This window comes from Medicago sativa, chromosome 8 (assembly GCF_051527215.1).
Source record: "Medicago sativa cultivar Bolivia chromosome 8, Bolivia_mono, whole genome shotgun sequence".
Classification (NCBI taxonomy): domain Eukaryota; kingdom Viridiplantae; phylum Streptophyta; class Magnoliopsida; order Fabales; family Fabaceae; genus Medicago; species Medicago sativa.
The window spans coordinates 16,763,115-16,785,081 of NC_140756.1; the positions used below are offsets into that span (position 1 = coordinate 16,763,115).

A 21,967-nucleotide genomic window follows, 5' to 3' on the forward strand; every position below is an offset into this window, starting at 1 on the left:
GTACGCAAGTTAACTTGCGCAAGTTAACTTTCTACGCGACTTAACTGTCGCAAGTGCATTAGTGTTGCGTGACTTAAGTCACGCCACTGTGCAGCCATGTTTTTTTGAATTTTTTGCGCCACTTTTGTTCTTGGTTAGCTTGTTCCGCAAGTAATTTATTTTTTCTTCCTTTGTAATTTTTTTTATTCAATAGATATTTAGGGAGATGGTTGACAAAGTCGCGGATGATGGCGTTGAACCGAAACCAGCCAAAAAAGAAGGTTCCGGTGAAGGTTCCGGCGAAGGTGCCGGCGATGTCAAACCAACCTTTAATTTCAAGCCATTTAAAGTCCAAATTCCAATTCAAGCTCGAATTGGTAAAATTCAAGAACCTAAACCGGTACCTACCGGTGTTATTTGTGAAGCTCGTGACACCGCCTCATTTTTTACAACAAATGCAAGATGGAGAGAGCGAGAAGAGTTACTTACTTGGGTTCGCGGACAAGGGGTGAAGGCCGGATTTGGTGTTTGTATAGATAAATCCGTTATAAAAAGGCCGTACTTGACGATGCAATGTGAAAGGAGTGGGGTATACATGCCACCTAAGACAAGGAAGAAACCGAACCTTGAAGGCATTGGCTCAAGGAAATGTAATTGTCCGTTTAGGTTGAAAGGTTTCTTTGATAAAGATACAAATGATTGGTGGCTTGCAATGCTTTGTGGAATGCACAACCATGACTTGGAGGTGGGAAAGTTACAAGGACACCTAATTGCGGGTAGACTTCGTGCGGAGGAGAAGAAAAAAGTTATTGAAATGACAAAGAGCTTGACGGTGCCTCGGAATATTCTCACCAATTTGAAGGAAAACAACAACGAAAGTGTGACAACAATCAAGCAAGTGTACAATGTGAGAACAAGATGGCGCAAGGGGGAAAGAGGTGACATGACGGAGTTGCAATTCTTGATTTCGAAGTTGGTGGAGCATAAGTACATCTATTACACAAGATGCAATAGTGAGGAAACCACTCTTGAAGACATCTTTTTTGCTCATCCAGAGTCAATTAAATTGCTCAACACCTTTTCGACCGTTTTGGTCATGGACTCTACATACAAAACCAACAACTACCGAATGCCGTTGTTTGAGATAGTTGGTTGCACCTCTACAAGAATGACGTATTCCGTTGGTTTCGGCTTTCTTCACTTTGAACTAGAGGATAACTTTGCTTGGGCACTTACGATGTTGAAAGGTCTCTTGTACTCAAAAGACAACATGCCTAAGGTGATTGTCACTGATAGGGATGGTGCTTTGATGAAGGCCGTTGGCACAGTTTTCCCTGAGACATACACCATGCTTTGTTATTTTCATATTGGGAAGAATGTAAGGTCCAAGTGCATCACGGATTGTAAAGTGGTGGCAAAGCTTCCTAAGGGTGCAAAACTTGACAAGAAAGAATTGAAGAAGAACAAGATGAAGAATAACGTTGTTGTTGAGAAAGTGGTGAATGCTTGGAGAGAGTTGGTTGAATCTCCCACGGAGGAATCATATGCAAGTAATTTGTTGAAATTCAAAGAGGTATGCATGCCATTTCCGGAATTCATTAAATATGTCGAAGAAACGGTTTTGAACCTTAAGGAGAAATTTGTGAGGGCATGGACGGATAAAGTCTTGCATCTAGGGTGTAGAACCACCAACATTGTTGAATCCGCTCATGGTGTTTTGAAAAAATATTTGAGGAGTAGCGTGGGTGATTTGGCATCATGTTGGGATGAAATTCACAAGATGTTGGCGGTGCAATTTGGTGAAATACAAGGTAGTTTCGGGAGGAACAAAACGGTGTTTGAGCACAAATACAAAAAGATCAAGGTGATGAAAGAATTAGAGGGTTATGTTTCTAGAAAAGCATTGAGATTTATCTATGATGAATTGAAACGCTCCAAGACATTCGGATTTGGTGAGGAAGATTGTGGTTGTGTTCAAATGACATCCTACGGGTTACCTTGTGCGTGTATTATTGCCATGAAGAGCAAGCAAAAATTGCCTCTTGTCTTGGATGATATATACCCTCATTGGAAAAGGTTGTGTGTACAAGGAGAGAAGATTGATGATGACTTTTCCGTGATGGAAGAGTGGAATGGCATTCAAGAACTTCTCAAGAAAAGCCCTTACAATATGAAGCTCCACATCAAAGAGATGATGCGTCAAATTGCATTTCCGGAAACCACATTTTTGTCTCCACCTTTGAAAAAGGTGGTAACCAAAGGAGCACCTAAAAGGAACAGGACTACACTCAAAGTGTCATCAACGGGTCGAATGCCCTCTAGGTGGGAGACCATTGATTCTCAAAATCTGGATAGTCAACCTTCACAACCAAAGAGGTCACTTCCAAAGAGGAAAGATGCACACCTTGGCACTTACTCCCGCTCATAAGCTTCATCCTCCACTTCAAAACCGTTTTGGAATATCCCATACATTTCACAAATTCCAAATATCATGAGGCCTTTTGTTGAAGAAATTGTGAAGGGGATGGTCATTGTGGATTCCGGGTGATAGCTAGGCACTTGGGGATGGATGAGGAAGATCATGTATTGATTCGTCATGCACTTATTCAAGAGTTGAGAAATCATAAGAGTGACTACATGCCAATATATGACACGGAGGAGCGTTATAACATAATCTTGAATGGTTTATACCCTCCTAAACGTACAATTGGTGTTGCGCCTCTAGATAAGTGGATGACCACTCCGGATATGGGTCACATTATTGCTTCTTGCTACAAAAGACCCGTTGTTCTATTGACTTTGTCCGAAACGACGGGTGGTGTATGTGAGACATATTTCCCAATCCGAAGTGCTCCACCACTTAATCCACATTCCAACATCATGTGTCTTTGCTTAATTCCCGATCACTATCTTCATGTGATTTTGAAGGAAGGTTGTCCGTTACCACCGAGTTGTAAGGAGTGGATGAAAAACAAGATTGGTGAGGCGAAGAATTGGCATTTTGCGTTTTTGGATAGACAAAACGCTTTCAATGAACTCATGTCTAAGGAGCCTAAGCCGCCAAAGAAACCAACAAATGAGCACAATCCAATTGTTTGTGGTGATAATCCCACCCCGCAAAAAAAGGAACAAGAATTTGAATGGACGGAGGACATGGAAGAGGACGGAAATTTAGGAATATCACTAGACCTCTTAGATAGGTTATTATAGGTTAGGAAAGTTATAGGTCGGTCGGTGTTCGTCCTATTTTTTGGTGGTATTACACCCCGACATATTTTTTGGTGGCCGGTTATGTAATTTGTATATTTGTGGCCAATATGTAACTAATATTATATATATTAAATGAAATGAATTATTTTTTTGGTGGCCGGTTATGTCACACCAATTATTGCTTGCATTACTTACTTTGTCTCTAATTATTCAACTATTTATTTTATCTCATTTATCTCATATTTGTTTTTCATTATATTTTTGTGAAGTTTGTGAGGTGAAACATGTCTGAAGATGCACAAGATCCGGTTAAACTTGAAGTCTGTTATGTAGATGTGAAAAAGAGGGCTTGGTTCACTGTAAACCCCACCGACAAGTTGGACGAGTTGAAGGCAAAGCTTGACGACTTCTTTATCCATATTGGTTCAAATCATAGAACACGTGATGTGATAGTAAATGTGCCAGGCGTGGACTTGGGGGAGGATAAGGAAGAGGACTTCTGGAAGACCGTGTATTATCCACAACTTCTCAAAGATGATAGCGACGTTGATTTCATGTTTAGGGTAATGGTTGAGAATAATACTTTGTATCTTTTTGTCCGATCCGTTGAAGTGTAATCGTTATTTAAGTGTAATAGTGTAATGTTGGACCGTTTATGTGAGACTATGTAATTTTATAAATTTATGGACAAATTTGTGTAATTTGGATCGTTTACGTGTCATTAAGTGTGTTTAAATGATTACGGGTCATTACCGGCGAATTTGTGTAATTTGGACCATTTGGATCGTTATGTATGATTATGTGATTGTGAAAAAAACGATGTTTTGGTGTAATTTTGATCGACTGTGTCGTATTATCCAATAATATTGTTAAACTGGCGTAATTAGGTTCAATTACGAGCATATTAGGGTTTGGACCCAAACTGCATTCAATGCACATCAGTACAGCATTTAATGTTGTTCTGATATATCAGTAGTGCTTGAGTTAACTCGCGTAAGTGTAATACATTGCGTGAGTTAACTCACGTAGTGCTTTAATACATACATGACTATGCGTGAGTTAACATGCGCATAGTTTTGCCCTTGCGCATCTTAAGTCACGCAACATTACTTAACTAACGCATAGTATTACACTTGCGTTAGTTAACATGCGCAAGGGCAAAATTGGCATGGCTGCAGGGTGCGAGCAAAACGTGCTGGGTGGAGAGCAAAATTCTAATTCTTACGCAAGCTGACTGCATTTTTCTTATGACAATGATATATACATATACAAAATATAAGCATAAGTAATATTGACTCCGTTCACATTTATAAACAATTATTCTTTTTTTAGATTTATTAATTTTGCGACTCAATAGTCTTTTGAAGACCAATTTAGGGTTTTAAAGTTTGTCACAATGTGATTATGGAATGGTAAATAAATTTATTTAGTTTGACAATTTAAAATAACTATACGAAGATGAACTTTCTTTCATTTTAAGTTGCATCAATGTAAGAATATGTGATTTTTATCTTTCGCATCTCATCATAATGAAATTCTTAAAACACAAAGAGTTGAGAAGTACTTCCTCCGATCTCAAATGTAAGAAACTTTTCACTTTTTTGGTTCATTCAATAAATGATGTATGTGGTCTATAATAAAGACCACATACATCATTTATTGAATGAATCTAAAAAGTGAAAAGTTTCTTACATTTGAGACCGGAGGGAGTATGTTTATATATTTAATGTGCAGAACACGACTTCCAACATTTAGAATATACAAAGTCTCTCTGCTATAGACCTCATAAAGATTTATATATTTGTTGTCTCTTATATTTAGGATTGGAGAAAGTAGGTTTTTAGGTAATATTTATGATAATCGTTTCAATCTTTTGAAACTCTGTTGATTGATGTTGAAGAGTTTCTCTTGTCATGTCCATGACAAAATTTCACTCATTTGAAAGACACTTGTACGTTGATATGAAAGATCCTTTTTCGACATGCTATGATTATTTCAATCTTTTGAAAATTGTGTGTGTTGATATTGGATGTTTCTTTCATAATATATAATATGTATGGTGATCATTTCACTTCCTTGAAAAACGTGTCTATGCATTGATTTTAGAGAGTTTATTTGATTAAAAAAGAAGTCACATGCTAAATTTTTCATAACAAAAATCATACACCGTCAGGTAATATTATAAGCAAAAAAATATATTTTTGATTCATTCAATTAATGATGTATATTGTCTTTATTATAAACGACATACATAATTTAATGAATGGATCTAAAATGTTGATTTTTGCTTAAAATAGTGACCAAAGGGTATATGTTACATTAAATTAATATTTTTTTTAAGGAAATTATTCAAAATTAATATATCATGTGACTTTTCTTGACAAAGAAATTATTCAAAATTAATGCTCACGTGCTATATTAATGTAGCATCTGGCTTTTTGTGAAAGAAATTCGTCAAAATTAATGCAATTGCAATGTGTTATGTTTGGGAACAAGATTTTCTTGAGAAAGATAATGATACTCATGTTGAAGACGGGTTGATGAAGAAAGTGTTCCATTGACGAGATGTTCGTCGAAATCATTGTGGAATCTTCATCGCCTGTGGAACGAAGGGGGGTTGTACCTATACAAATGCTCTAATGCCCAAGTTAGAAGGTAAATTAGGAGGTTATGCGGTTTTAGGGAAAGAACAGAAGATATTCCGACTACATTTTAATCCTTTTCCCGGCGACTCCAGGACGAGATATTTTTTTTAGTGTGTAATTTATACAAGTTTTGTGTTCATTATGTTTGAAAAAGACCACATTGTTGGAAGTCATAAAATTACCATGCTCCAAAAATTCATGTTTTGGGCTAGCTTAAAAGTTGATAAATTGTAACCAAGAGGTGTCTTTGTTAATAAACAACAACACTGGTATGCTGCAGAGGCAAATGTATATACTATTAGATAATAGGTTAAATATCACGTTTGGTCCTTTTAGTTTGACAGAATTTCCAAATTAGTCATTTAAGTTTCAAACGTTTCAAATAGATCCTTTAAGTTTGACAGAATTCTCAAGTTAGTCTTTAAGTTTCAAATAAATCCTTTTAGTTGATAAACTATTTCACCGTTACCCGTGCTGTCAGTTAATAATTAATTGGTGATGATGTAGTCGTTGAGTTGTTGACTTGGATCAAAACGTTGTCTTTTAAAAGCTCCAGGGTGTCCAAACGTTACGTTTAATGGTCACAAATATCATTTTAGCACTATAAATGTCGTTTAATAATGCTAGAAATTAAGGCATTTGTTGTTGTAAATAGCTGTCTTTCTAGCACTATAAATGATCATTTGTGACCATTAAACATAATATTTTGACACCCTGAAGCTTTTAAAAGGCAGCATTTTGATTCAAGTCAACAAATTAATAGCTACATCAGCATCAGTTAAACGGATACTGACAGTAAGGGTAACGGTGAAATAGTTTATCAACTAAAATGACATATTTGAAACTTAAAGGATTAACTTGGAATTTCTGTCAAACTAAAACGACCTAATTGAAACTTTCGAAACTTAAAGGGCTAATTTGGAAATTATGTCAAACTAAAAGGATCAAAAGTGGTATTTGACCTAGATAATAATCCGTACATGTGTATTATGGTTCTAACCTATTGTTAATTAGCAACTCTAACTAAAAAATAATTGAGATTCTTCTAACTTTTGTCCTGGTTTCTTGGTCTTCAATTTGGTAAAGAGAAAGAAAGAATGATTTTTGTGTGACTGAAAAATTTCTTGAAATGTTCATGTTGTATTCCTCAATTCCGGCGAATATTTGAAAGGTAAAATTTGTGCATTTTCCTCATTTCATTTGCTTATGTTTAGTTTCAGTTTACAGAGGTGTCAATTTAGCTCCTATTAGTTTATCTTTTGTTCACCTATTTTGTTTTCATGTAAATTGTGCAATATGGTTTTCAATATACCACAAGTGCTTAACACATACTATAAGTGGATTGACATAAAACCATTACACTTTCTACCATTAGATTTTTGTAACACATACCATATTAGTTCGAATCCCAAATTAAATCTACTTTGATTCATTTGAATTTTTCCCATTAATAGATAGTTTTTGTTTTAAATCTTTCCTTCCTTCTCTCAAATTTTTCCTTGTCATCATTGAACTCTCAATCACGCTCTCGGAACTTGCTCGCTCGCTTTCACTAAAACAGGTGAATCAAATCTTTCAAAACGCTTCCTTCTGTTTGTTATTAATTTTGATTTTCAATTTTGGATTTTGATTAATTGTTGTTGAAGGTTGGTAGTATACAACTTTGTATTTGGCTGAAGATTGGTAGTATGAGACTGGTTTTAGATTGGATTTTTGAATGAGTTCTCCAATTCCCTTGTTTATAAGGATTTTTATTTGACTTTTGTTTAAAAGGTTGAAGAAAGTGTGTTTAAAAGATTCTGATATAATTCCAACATTTGGTAATTATTTTGATTGTTTAAAAGGACTTATTATTTTTATTGTTGAAGAATGGTAGTACATGACATTAGTGATGGTTTTAGTGGAGGAAACATTAGAGAAGGATCAATTCCATGTCAAATTCAGTAACAAACATTTAAGTTTAACTAATCAATTTTGTAACGAATTTAGTGACGGAAATACTAATCAATTTTGTAACGGATTTAGTGACGGAAATTTTGTGACAGAAATTTTGTGCGGATGTTTAAACTATTCCGTCACTAATATATTTCAACTCAATTTTTGTGGTGAATATGAAAATTCGTCTCTAAATCCGTCGTAATTAGTGAGAGATGTTTTCCCACCCTAAAATCCGTATCCAATTTGTGTTTATATAGTAGTGAATATTGATTTTAAGTGTATGTTTGGAATCAAAAGTTGATATGATGAAATCATAGTGTCGTCGTAATTTTGATATAGTTTTAAGGTTAAAATATGGTTTTGTTCCCTGCAAATATGCCTCATTTTGATTTTAGTCCCTGTAATTTTTTTTGTTGTTTTTGGTCCCTGCAAATATGCCTCATTTTGCTTTTGGTCCCTGGCCCCACTTTTGTGATGATTTGCACACGTAGCACATGATGATTGAACCCATTTATTAGAAAAATAGTCCCTGCAAAATATTTTGCAGGGACCAAAAACAACAAAAAAAATTACAAGGACTAAAACCAAAACGGGACATATTTGCAGGGACCAAAACCATATTTTAGCCTAATTTTAAAGTATAGTTTTTACAAAATCAATGATTTTGCTAAACTCACATTGAACCCAAACACACAATAATTAATTATTAAAACTGAATAATAGTATCAATATAGTATATTTGTTTTTAAAAAATAAAATTAGTAACAAATGCCTAGATAATCTATACTTATGTATAAAGGATACATGATTTTGCATTGATTTTTTCTCTTTCAAATTTATCCTTCATTTAAACTATTATGTTTGAAATATGTGTTAATCGAATAAATGATTCCCGTAAATATCCAAATTTTATTTTTTTTGGTCAAGTAATGACTAGAGCTCACACATTAAATGTGGAAAAGTGAGGTGTCCGGGATTCAAACCTCGGCTAAAAAAATTGTGCATTTTAGTTCCTATAACATTTGTTGGGACCAAAAATGTTGACAGAAAATTTTACAAAAACTATAAATGCTGATGAAAATTTTACAAGGATTAAAAATACTGACGAAAAATTTTACAAAGACTAAAAAGCGCGAGTTGTTTCTGTGTGAACTAAGAATGAAATTTTTGATATTTATAGAAACTATTTACTTAATTAATCCTCACAACAGGAACAACGTTACATAGGAATTTAAATTATTCATTAAAAAATGTAAAATCACGTTAAAATAGAAACAACAACGTTACTTAGAAATTTAAATTATTAATTTAAAAAATATTTAAATCCCATTAAAATATGAGCAAAATTATATGAACTATATTTGTCTGACATTATTAAAAGAGTTTATTTGTCAAAGTATATATCTTTTTTTTTTAGTTACATGAGTGCTAACAAAAACAAAGAAAGAACAGGAAGAAGAAAAAAGAACCAGAAACAAAGAAGAACAGACTGCTAGTCTCTAACAAAGAAGGTGCCTATCGCATCAGCTCTAATAAGAGGAAGGAGGTCAGCTGGAGGCGATTGGTGAACAACAAAGTGAGCATCTGAATTAGCACCTAATTTAGCAAAATAATCCGCACATTGGTTCCCCTCTCTTAAAGTGTGTTGAAGAGAGATGTTCCGATCAAGCAACAGCTCTTTAATATTCTGAATTTGAACTCATAGACGTGGAAGCTCGGTGTGTTATTGTTGACAAGATTAACCGCAAGGAGGGAATCCGAGTAAAACATAATATCATTCATGTCCAGACCAATAACCATATTCAACCCTTGCTGAATAGCTGTTAGCTCAGCCAACAAAATGTCTGATGAGTTTGGAATGAAGCCGGAGAAGCCTGAGATGAACAAACCTGCGCTGTTGTGGAGGACACCACCGTAACCAGAGCGGGGAGGGGTTCCAATGCAGCTGCCGTCAACGTTGAGAATGTGGCCTTGGTGATTGCTGCTGTTCCATTTCACCAAACGGTCAGAACGATTCAAATTTTCTGCACTATCGAAAGTTGATTTGATGTCAGCAGCTGCTGAACTGATGTTGCTGCAAATCTGAACTAGAGACAAATGTTCATTACTAAGACACATTAAGTTCCGATGTCTCCAAACCCACCAAAGACCCGCTAAAAATATATTTGGTTGTGATCCAGACAAACCGAGTTTGATCCAGTCGGAAGCTGAACCGGTTGTGACGAAATCATCACCAGTAAAACCGATTTTCTGCCATATGATTCTTGAAAAACAACAGTCCCTGACACAATGCAGGAAGGTTTCATCTTCTTCTCTGCAGCGCGCAGGTGGGGGAGGGAGTAATGTTTCTGTGGTGAAGCAGGGAAAGAGTTGGAACAACATTTTGTCAAAGTATATATCTGATCATACTATAAGACCATATAGGAATATTGATATATTTTCTATGTATAATTAAACGCGTTAGAAAAACGGATAGACAGACACATTAATGTTCATCTTTATGCTACTTCTTTCGTTTTAAAATGATTGTCCTTCAATACTTTTATACAGATGTTAAGAAATCCAATGATTAAAAGAAAGATAATACTAGCAATTTTACCAAATTATCTCTATCAACTATTGGTTTATTTACTTCTATAACAAATGCAAACTAAAAGTAATGTTTTGAGAATAGTGTTTTGTAGGAGTACAATTGGAAAGGTGTGATTCATATTTCATTGAAAATTAAAAATGACATTCATTTTAAAACAATTTTTTTTTTTGAAATTGACACACATTTTAAAACGAATAGTATTAATAGTAGCAATATATGTATGTATGCACATGGTTGTAGATTCTTAAATCATCGTGAGTTTAGCTAAGTTGATAAGGACAATGCATAATATATGTAAGATTTGAGGTTCGAACCCCAGCCACCACTAAAAAGATGCTAAAATCAATGTGTAGAAACGCGAAAAGTAACCATTGTCTACTACGCTACACATGCAATTCCAACGGCATATGAAAAACCCTTGAGCCCCTGAAGTTTGGATATCATAAGTCATAACATAGCTCCGCCCCTGGATGCCTGCAAAAAGCAATACAAATGGTTTTTATTTGGTCATGTATTCATTTAACTGCTTGGTTTATTGATATTGATCATAGCTTCTGTAGTTAGAAAATTGCTGTAGACACATTGCATAAGGCTGTGCCACACGAGTAATTTACGTAAATACCCCTCGGCAGTTAACCGCCGAATTTTGAAGAAACCGGCTGCAGTTAACTGCCGAGGTTTTCCTCGGTAGTTAACTGCCGAGGATCTTCTGCTACAAGTCTGGCAGAAGCTCTCTCATCCATTATTCATCTCATCTTCCAAAATTTTTTTCCAAATCTCTCTCACAAATCTCTCTAAAAAACCCAACCAAATTTATTCAACAAAATCACAAGTAAGTAATTATAATGCTAATAACATAACTTTTAGTTGTTATAAATGTTTTTATTTTTTAGTTTTGTTTTTGAGTAGATTTATTTTATTTTGAGTAGATTTACATAGTATAATTCATTTTTAAAGTAAATGTTAGTTGATTAATTTAGTTAAAATGTTTGTATGATGTTTATGTTAGTGTTAAAATTTATTGGTTATATTTTAATTTGGTGTTTTAAATTAATTTTTTTATTTTAGTTTTTAATTAGATTTACATGTTATAAATCATTTTTAGATTAGATGTTAGTTGATTAATTTAGTTAAAATGTTTGCATGATGATTATGTTATAGTTTAAAATTTTAGGGTTATTTTTTAATTTGGTGTTTTATATTTATTTTTTTATTTTAGTAAGACTATATGATTTATTTTAAGAGTAAATATAAGTTGAATAATTTTGTTATATTTTACGTTATTTTTATATATATTTTTTAGACAATTACATTTTAGGGTTATTTTTATGATTTTTAGAGTCTATGTATAATTTGCACATCAAGTGTTTGATGAAATGTTTGAATGAGTTTTTCATTGATTATTTTAAATTTCTATGTGTGTAGATTTGAAACAATGGCCAGGTAGATCGATGTTCATACAGAATTCAACGACGGAGAACCTCAGAGGTTAAAGGTTCGGTGCCTTGATGTAACGTTAAGAAGTCTCCAGGATCAATTGAATGAATTCAACCAAGGAGTCAACCTCAGAGACACAAGGAGGGTGGAACACGTTCGGTATAAACGTCCAACGCTCGACGAGGGGAGGGTATCATTCACTTGGGTGGAGTTAAAGAACGACGAAAACGTGACGAGCATGTTTTGGGAGCACAACATGTTCCAGTGGATCGATATGCGGGTGACGTTGCTGAGATCAACTGAAGATATCATCAACAGCTTAATTTCGCCAGAAGATCGTCATTAGTTAGGGTAAGGTGCATTCCAACTACAACAATTGTCTTACTCTGAAATGGGGTAATTCAAACTTGCCAAACGGCGAGGACTCAAGCATTTCGCTAGGCATTCATGTTTTTCCTTTGAAAAGATTAAATTCTTGTTAGGCTGGTTTAGATGAAGGTATTAAGTGTCAATGAATGGACCTCATTTTGGTGGCACTTGAATACCTTCATCTAAATCAAGCCTAACAAAAATTGATTCTTTTCAAAGGAAAGCATGAATGTCGAGCGAAATGCTTGAGTCCTCGTCGTTTGGCAAGTTTGAATTTACCCCATTTCAGAGTTAAGAGAATTGGCAAGTTTGACAATTGTCTTACTTTGAATGGGGCAATTCAAACTTGTTAATCGGCATGACTCCAACATACGATAAGCCTCTTGAATGGTGGTATTCAAGTGTCAAGGAATGGACCTCATTTTTTTGGCACTTGAATACCATCATTCAAGATGTTGATCGTATGTTGGAGTCCTGCTGCTTAGCCAGTTTGAATTTGCCCCATTTAGGGTAAGGTAATTGTTGCAGTTGGAAGGTACATTTCGGAATGTATTGTAATGTAATGTGATAGTTATCTTATTTATTCACTTTTCGAATTTATTTATTCATTACGCAATTTTAATTATTTGAATCCACGTTAGATTTAATTAGTTTTTATTCGAATACGCAATTATTCAAAACGCGACTTTAATCGAAATTATTCAAAACACGATTTTTATTCAAAGCACCAGGAAAATGTAGTTTAATGTACCAAAATGAGCACGACATATAAAAAAACATAAAAAAAAACCCAACAAAAGTAGGCATTACAAGCCACTACACATCTTCCTCATCACACAAGTTTATCGGGTTGTCCGCTACAGTCCCTGTGTAACACCCTATTTCTAATAAGCGGTAAAACGCGCGAATATACAAACATATTCTAGAAATAGATGCTACGTCTTCGAATCAAACCACAAAAATACATGCATAAAGATCATGTTACACAACATAGCAGCGGAACAGTCATATAATTCATAAAACATCTCCAAATATCAACATGATACAATTGCATCCTCCAAATCTCGAATAACAAAATATCTCAACAACTCCGAAATACATAGTCCAAAAATAAAAACCAACATGCAAGAACTACCCTAGATCAGAGCCCTAATCTAGACACTTGCATAAAAAGAGGAACTCCACTCCTCGGCATCATCAAGCAAACAAACTAAGCATCCCGCACTCCATCTACCCGTCCATACAGAAAGGTAGGTGGTAAACCACTGAGGGTTAGCATTACATCATCATAATCCATATAAGATTAAACAAGAACATTGGAAATGAAAGATATATTCAAGAACGAAGGACAACAAATCATACATGTATTCACAAGTATTCACAACACTTATATCATTCAATATCATCATTCCAAGTTCGTATCAACAAGTGTATCATACACGTATCACATATACATAACCATCCCTCCTAGAACACTAGCATCACATGATTATTATCCCCCATCACTTACATTTCAAGCTATCACATTATTAACATGGCATAGCAAGTATATCCAATTTCTAAACAAATCATCGACATAAGTTCATCAATTATCAATCAATGGAAGGATTACTTACCTTATTCTCCACTTAGCATACTTAATTCAAAAGTACAATTCATCGTTTCAAAGTCATAAGCAAGCAATCATCATTATCAAGAAATCACCACATCTCATGTATATACACATACAATTCTCACCTCGTCATTATTATCAAATTCATTATCATTAAATAGATTCACCAAGTGTATAAGCACAAACAAATAAGACATGCAATTAGAGCATAATTCAATTATTCACAACCATCAACAAAATCCACCAATGTATATATACACCAATCCACACAATCACAACATTCACCAAATTTCACCAATCCACAAATTCACCAAGTCATATATTCAATTATGACACGACTCATCAACTAATCAAATGCATATAATGCTCTAGACTCTTCTAGATGCATGTGGTACCAAATCACCTCAAGGTCGTCACCTTCGATGCAACAAAAACATCGTACTCACCTCAATTGGATATAAAATCCGCCACCATCAGTCTTGGATATAAAATCCACCACCATCAGTCATGAATGCATGAACATATGACTCAACTACAAATGCATATGTTCACACAAACAATAATCACCTCACCATCACCAATACTTGTATATATGCAATCATCAACAAGTCACCTCCAATTTAACATATATACAATCACCAACAATCATCAAAAATCACACAACCTGAAGTTGTCACATAATTACACCACCAACAATCAACATTTAACATGTTCAACAAACAACATAACATAAACATGTTCATCACCATTCAATTAGTATATATGCATCGATAACAATTCACCACCACTTGACATATATACAATCATTAATCATCTCCACATACATCAACATATAGTTGCCACATTTCCACATAATTCCTTACAATCCAAATAGAGGAACAAATACAACATATGATCACAAACATCATATTCATCACTCAACAACCATTCATACATCATCTCATAATCATATTAATCTATTCATAAAGGGTTCATAAGCAATTGGTCCTCAAAAATCATTTTCTACCAAGTTCGTCTCCAAAAATCATAACATTGAAAATAATTGAGCACCTAAGCCAAAATCAAGTAAACGCGCTCAATTGCCTATGCCATGTATCCTCACAAGTCACACATATGTGCAGTAGAGGTTACATAAGCATTTCATCTGCCAAATACGATGAATTCATAAAAATCACAAAGTTCGTCTCACCGAAACACTTTTCAAGAAATTTTCCATTTTCTAAGCAAAACAAGTTAAATCCCTCACATCATAGTTTAAATACTACTAAACACCTTAATTGAACTCATAAAACATAAGTTTCAAAGATTGAAAACATTCCACAAGGTTTGGGTCGACTTAGAACTAGTTATGCGGGATTTTTGTAAAATTTCACCAAGACCACCTTGGAGTATTTTCATCATAACTCAAAAACCAAAAATCATTTTCAAGTCAAACCAAAGCCTCTGGAAAGCTAACAAAATTATCTACAACTTTCATGTTTACACCGAAAACCAATTCAAAACAGAAACGTGCGAAAAAGACACAAGAACGCGAAACAGGGAGTTCTGTCTTGTGCAACTCGCAACTGCGAGTGATTTACTTACAACTGCGAGTTATGACAGTCCAGTCTCGGGAAAAACCTCATTTTCACCCCAAAACCCCAATTTTGACTTCCCAAAGCTCAAATTTGATCCCAAAGTTTGTTTAAACATTTCTAAACATGAAAAGACACTCAAAATCATATAAAATTTGCACTACAACATCCTCTTAACAAAATCATCATTTGACCCATTTTTCATCAAACTTCAAAAACAACACAAAGTCATAACAAACTCCACAATTATGATTACCCAAGGTTTTAATCATCAACAACAACATCTCTCAACAACAACAGCAACTAACCATCATGTATTCATCAACATTTCATCACAACAACAACTCATATCATCATTTTTGGACAAAAATGCAAAGCATACATATAACCACAATTTAAGCATGTAATTTCATCATCAACAACTCAATTAACATTTAATTTACATATCCAAACATTGCATCAAAACATGTACACGAATTTACAATCAATTAAGCTCAATTCAACAATTTCACAAAATGGGTAAAATAAAAAAAAAATGTGAATTATGGTTGAAATCTAACCCTCTTACCTCTAACACCAAAATCCTCTAACCCAAGCTTCAATTTAGCTCTTAGATGATGAATCCCCTCTTTGCCTTCTAACCCTTGTTGTTGTTCTTCTATCTCTTCTCTTCTCCAATGAAATGAAATGTGAAATGTTGTAAAACCTAATTTCACCAACAACTAGAGTTTATATATATGCTCTACTCAATTGGGCTTATCTCTCAAACCTTAATGGGCCTAACTCATTTCTATTCTAACACCCAAAATGTCACTACTCACTTAATGGTAAATTATATCACTAACGGTCACTTAATGGTAATTAAAATAATTACTACACCCTCTAGTAACTTGGTAAAATAATACCCTTACTAAGCACTAAAATATCCTCCAACAAAATTACAAAATTACCCCTGCTCTCAAAATGACCAAAATGCCCCTAAGTCCAAAATGACTAAAATACCCTTCTACACCGAATTCTACAATTCCCAACCAAAAATACACACAAAGGCAAATAATCACATAAGAGCACATATAACACACATAAATAAATAATAAAATAAAACTAGCGAAAATCGGGCTGTTACACCCTGGGGCACCTTCTTTTAGTTGAGGACCAAAATAGCATGTCCTCCCGCTCCTCCTCAACCACGAGTGATTGTACACCGGCACCTTCGAACCCTTCTTTTTTTCGGAACCATCGCAAACAATTTCGTGCCATGTCATAGGCGATTTTTCTTTGTTCTTTTCATCACCCTGAACGTTACCCTGATTCTGATTCTGAGACATATCTACATTAAAAAAAATGGCGATCAAAACCTAAACTTAACAACAATGCCATAAACTAAACCTAAACCTAAACTATCATCAAAACCTACACCTAAACCTAAACAATTCTACAAAATCAAAAACCTAAACCTAAAAAAATTTGGCGATCAAAACCTAAACCTAAGCAATTCTAACAATTCCTAACACAATTCTATTCTAAACAACATGCAACAAATCAATACAAAATCATCATCAAATCAAAACAATATCTTATAATTTCTAACAATTTCTAATACCTAACAATTTCTAACAATTTCAAATACCTAGCAATTTCTAACAATTCCTAACATTTTCTAAAACCTAAATTTGTCAAAAAAATTCCAAAAAAATCTAACATTTCAATAACAAAAAAACCAATGTAATAGGATTCAAAACACTTACTTGATTTTGTGATTGAAATTGGCTTGGAATGACTTATGGTTTGTGAAATTCGCACCTAAGAAATCAAAAAACGCAACAATGGAGTTTTGGAAACTCCTATGCCGGTTTTGTTCTTATAACAAAACTTCGGCAGTTGACTACCGAGGAAAACCTCGGCAGTTAACTGCAACCGGATCTTGTAAACTTCTGTAGTTAACTGCCGAGGGGCATTTGGGTAAATTACTCGTGTTTCTCAGCCAAACCAAATGTGTCAACAACAATTTTCCTGTAGTTATGCATATGACAATTGTTTTATCTTGGTTTTCGGGTGTCAAACATTGATTAAGTTTGAACCTTTTAAACCGGTGATATCTTATTTTTTCTTGGGAAGGGAAAAAGTAAGCAAAACCCTTGAGAATCGAGGTCCGGGAGTTGTTTTCGCTACGGGAAGGTGTTAGGCACCCATAACGACTATAGTAACCTATAGGAACCGTCTTTAATTTCTACGCGCGCGCTTTATTTTTAAATGCTATTTGAAAATGTTATTTACACCTAAAATTTGCTAAGTGAGGAATTGGAGGGAGAAGAATGTTTTTGAATTTTTATTTTAGTTGAATTGAAGGAATTTTGTTCCTTGCCTACGTACCCGTTTAGGGGATCAAATCCACCGTAGTTCTCTCTCAAAAATGTTTTTGTTTTCGTTGGTTGATTTTAAATTTGAAAATGGAGTTTGAAGAATAGAAAGAGGCCTCAAGGGCATGAGATTGGAAAATTGTGAGGTTGAATTAGTCATTTGCAAAATGTGGTCTAAACATGATTAGAGTTCATTGAAATTTGATTAAGAAAATAAAGGGAAAATTACAATGGGATTTTGATCCCAAGGTTTATTATGAAAAAGAGTTTGAATGATGTTGTTCACATTTTTTTGGAAAATGATTTTTCAAAGTATAAAGCCTAAACATTCATCTAAACATACAATCCTAAACATACATCTAAACATGCATATTCTAGCTATATAGTGATGTGTGTGCATGTGTCGGTGCTTGTGTCGGTGTACATTATTAGAGTCCATTGTCCTTTACATCATACCCTAGATACATTCTATGGCCTCTTTGCCAAGAAATTTAAAAGCATGAAAGTAAAATATTACAAGAATTCCTAAACCTTTACATTCTAACTTTGGTACAAATTGAAACTTTAAAGTGCAAGAAATGAAACTAAGATGGAAGAATGAAGTATGCTTGTGGAGATGCATGAAACATGAAACAAAATGGTTAGTGGTACAAGGGATAATAAGGATTGAAATGGATGCAAGTAAGATAGCATAGGAAAGTAAGGAAACTTGACAAAAAGTAGCAAACTCTTAGCACACAAAAGTGGTGAAACATGCCTAAACTTTGTCATAAAACTCCCACAAACATAAGGCCTATAATTTTCATGCCATGACAATCTTCAAAGAATTTCATTTCAGCTATGACATGAAAATTATAAGACAATATTAGACCAAGAATTATGACACCTTTTAAGCATGCTTCACACTTTATTTCCACAAACTATTATTTACATGACTTGTAAAACAAGAAATTAACAAATCAAACTCCCAAACAGTAAAGAATTGCACCAAATCAGAGGTATACACATTGTAAATTCTCATATCAAGGGTCAATATACCATAGCAAGATTTTGGGATCAAGAACATGTAAGGATTTCACAAGAAATTAACAAAAAGTAACATAAAATCACAAGAAAACCCCACATATATTTTCATCAATTTTAACATGCAACAATTTATCACAAAAATACCACAAAACTATCAAGAAATATGTATGAAAATTTTTGGAGTTTTTAGAGAATTTTTTAGACACAAACACATGTAAAATATCACAATTTTTCGACAAAAAATGGTAAACTTTTAACAAGAAAATACTACATATTTTTTTTACCAAGATTTAACACATATAAACATCAAAAAAAAGTCCAAGAACGCATAGGAAAATTTTTAGGATTTTTCATGAAGAGATTAAACAGACAGGGGTGCAATTAGCAAGAAATCAGTAGAACATGCAAGAAAAGGGGGGGTGCATATAGCAGCCAGAGATGCAAACATGCAGACTGGGCTTCAGGAAAACGAAAATGGGCTGGTAATTGGGCATGGGTAAGATCCATGGGTTGAGGAAATGGATATGGCATGGTTTTGATAAAAGGCAAGTTGTTGTTGTTGAGAGAGAGCACGTGAATCCTTTTCTTTTCCATCCAAGAATACAACACAACTCTTCTCTCTTTCAACAAACAGGGACCTGCATCGCCCCCCAGCCTCCTTCTTCTCCAACAACCTTCCGGCGGCGGTTGGCCGGCCAGTGGTGGCGGCGCCGCCGCCTGAACTTGTTTTTTTTTGTGTTATTTTTGCTTTTTCTGACCCTTCCTCCATCTTATACATGATTCTACTCCCTAAACTCCCAAATCCTAACCTTAATACACTGGATCTATGAATTATCAAGAGGTTCTTTCACCCACAAGCTAACGAAACAATCACGCATGATCAAATGGAAAGACGAATGTACAGAAACGTTACCTCAAACAGATCGGAGGTAAGGAAATTGTGACGGAAGACTTCGCCGTAATTGCCCCTTGCACTTTCCCTCTGTTTCACGATCTACACAGCTTCGTCGTCACCGGAAATTGCTACTGGTCTCAACTCGGAGCTTCGGTTCTTACGACTCTCTGTTTTCACGATTTGGATTTCGTGTGAATCACGAATCTTCTTGCTTCACATTCGAGTCCGTTTCGCCGTTCCTTCTTTGTTCATGATTTGCTTGATTCCAATTTCGAAGCTGCTACTACGAATTGTGAGGTATTCGTGACAGATTCTTCGCGTGGATGAATACGAGAACACGGCGAAATTTTGGCGTGAATATGAATGTAGGAATATGGTTTGATGATGATGATTTTGTGATTTTGATGGTGAAAATGTGAATTGGTTAAGGTTGATAATGGATGTGGTGGTTATGGAAGTTAGGGGAGTTAGTTAGGGTGGTTTGAGTGGTGGTTGGAAGTTTGTTAGGGTGGTTTTGGTGGTGGAGGAAAAAAGTTGGTTACGTGGAGGAAGAAAAGAGGGAAAAGAATAAAATGGTTTTTTGACTTTTTTTTGTGAATTTTGGAAAAATGATTGGTGTTGTGAAATTTTGACCATAGTTTGACTTATATAGGTGATGTGGGAAAGCTTGGACCAATTAGAATGAGACATGTGGCACTAGACTTGTAACAAACTCTTAAGAACCAATAACATTTGGACACATGGCACTTGGACTCTAACAAACTTAAAAGGGATTAAAACGTAAATAACAAAAGTGCGCGAACTAAAATGAAAATTAAAACTGAAATTGAGTTGAAAAAGTAAATTGAAAATTAACGTAAAATGAGACGATTAAAAACAACAAAGCAGATTAAAACGAAACAGAGATATTATGTGAAATGACCAAAATGCCCCTAGGGGCTAAAAATGACTCGAAACGACTCAAATGCAATTTTAAAATGGTTTTTCTAACAAGGGATTTAAAGCAAGAGTTTATACAAGCGAATTAAAAGACTCAGAGACAATTTTAGAATTTAAACAGGGTTTTGACACATGAAAAGACTAAAATGCCCCTAGGGGCTATACTGACTAAAAAATGACTTCAAATGTAATTTTAAAATAGATTTTGACATGGAATGAAACAGAGACTTATTCTAACCAAATGAAAAGACTCGAACAAATTTTTAAAAGACTGAAAAGAAATTTTATCACATGGAATGACTAAAATGCCCCTAGGGGCTAAACTGACTAAAAAATGACTCAACTGATGTTTTCTGAAATGAATTTTGACATGAGGTTGAAACAAGGACTTATACAAACCAATTTAAAAGACTCAAACAATTTTCAAGGATAAAAATGAGTTAAATGCAGGAAATGACTAAAATACCCTTTTACATGAATATTGCAAATAATATTGAAATAAAATGCAGAGAAGGATGCAATTGATCAGAGACATATCAAATGACTTGAAATGCAAGAAAAGAAGAATTGAGTTGGTATTTTTAGGTCCAACATTAGGGTATAACAGCTGCCCCTATTTAAGTACGGGACGAGGATACTTAAATATTAACATTTGCACTGCTTTTGGACATAAAAATACGTTTTCAGATTTTCAAAAAACATGAATGCCATGCAACATTTCATTTATGAATGCAAGACAATCGAACCGGAATCTACGGGCTGTGTCACACCACCAAGGGATTTATAGACATCAAGGTAGAAAGAACGGGCAACAAATAGACAGGTACAAGCTGTTCTTTGGATCGAACTTGCCACTTGACCGAGAGATACAAACAAGAGACGGGTACAAGCTGTTCTTTGGATCGAACTTGCCACTTGACCGAGGAAATACAAACAAGAGACGGGTACAAGCTGTTCTTTGGATCGAACTTGCCACTTGACCGAGGAAATACAAACAAGAAACGGGTACAAGCTGTTCTTTGGATCGAACTCGCCACTTGACCGGAAATACAAACAAGAAACGGGTACAAGCTGTTCTTTGGATCGAACTTGCCACTTGACCGAGGAAATACAAACAAGACACGGGTACAAGCTGTTCTTTGGATCGAACTTGCCACTTGACCGAGGACAAAGCATAAGCTGGGTACAAACTGTTCTATCGAACTTGCTGTTTGACCGATAATAGAACATAAGCTGGGTACAAACTGTTCTATCGAACTTGCCGTTTGTCCGGAAGCATAGGTATATAAGCAGGTACAAGTGGTTCTTTTTTGGATCGAACCTGGCGCTTGACCAGTAACAAGATACAAATTGAAAGTCTGGTTTAACAAGATACCAATTGAGGGTAAAT

The 21,967-nt window shown here is 34.7% G+C and overlaps 3 protein-coding genes across 3 annotated transcripts; all 3 read left to right on the forward strand.

Annotated features, from left to right (window-relative positions):
- Positions 1-547: 547 nt before the first annotated feature.
- On the forward strand, positions 548-2,407 carry LOC146897393 (PKS-NRPS hybrid synthetase cheA-like). The gene has a single exon (XM_085736411.1). It carries the CDS (start codon positions 548-550, stop codon positions 2,405-2,407), a length of 1,860 nt encoding a protein of 619 aa, XP_085592537.1.
- Positions 2,408-2,544: 137 nt separating this feature from the next.
- Positions 2,545-3,189, forward strand: LOC146897394 (uncharacterized). Its single transcript, XM_085736412.1, has one exon. The coding sequence runs from the start codon at positions 2,545-2,547 to the stop codon at positions 3,187-3,189; it is 645 nt and encodes a 214-aa protein (XP_085592538.1).
- Positions 3,190-3,473: 284 nt separating this feature from the next.
- LOC146897395 (uncharacterized) lies at positions 3,474-3,806 on the forward strand. The gene has a single exon (XM_085736413.1). The coding sequence runs from the start codon at positions 3,474-3,476 to the stop codon at positions 3,804-3,806; it is 333 nt and encodes a 110-aa protein (XP_085592539.1).
- The last annotated feature ends 18,161 nt before the right edge of the window (positions 3,807-21,967 follow it).

Bases quoted from the DNA above. Each gene is read 5' to 3' on its own strand.
- LOC146897393 (XM_085736411.1), top strand. From the start codon at position 548: ATGCAATGTGAAAGGAGTGGGGTATACATGCCACCTAAGACAAGGAAG.
- LOC146897394 (XM_085736412.1), top strand. From the start codon at position 2,545: ATGGATGAGGAAGATCATGTATTGATTCGTCATGCACTTATTCAAGAG.
- LOC146897395 (XM_085736413.1), top strand. From the start codon at position 3,474: ATGTCTGAAGATGCACAAGATCCGGTTAAACTTGAAGTCTGTTATGTA.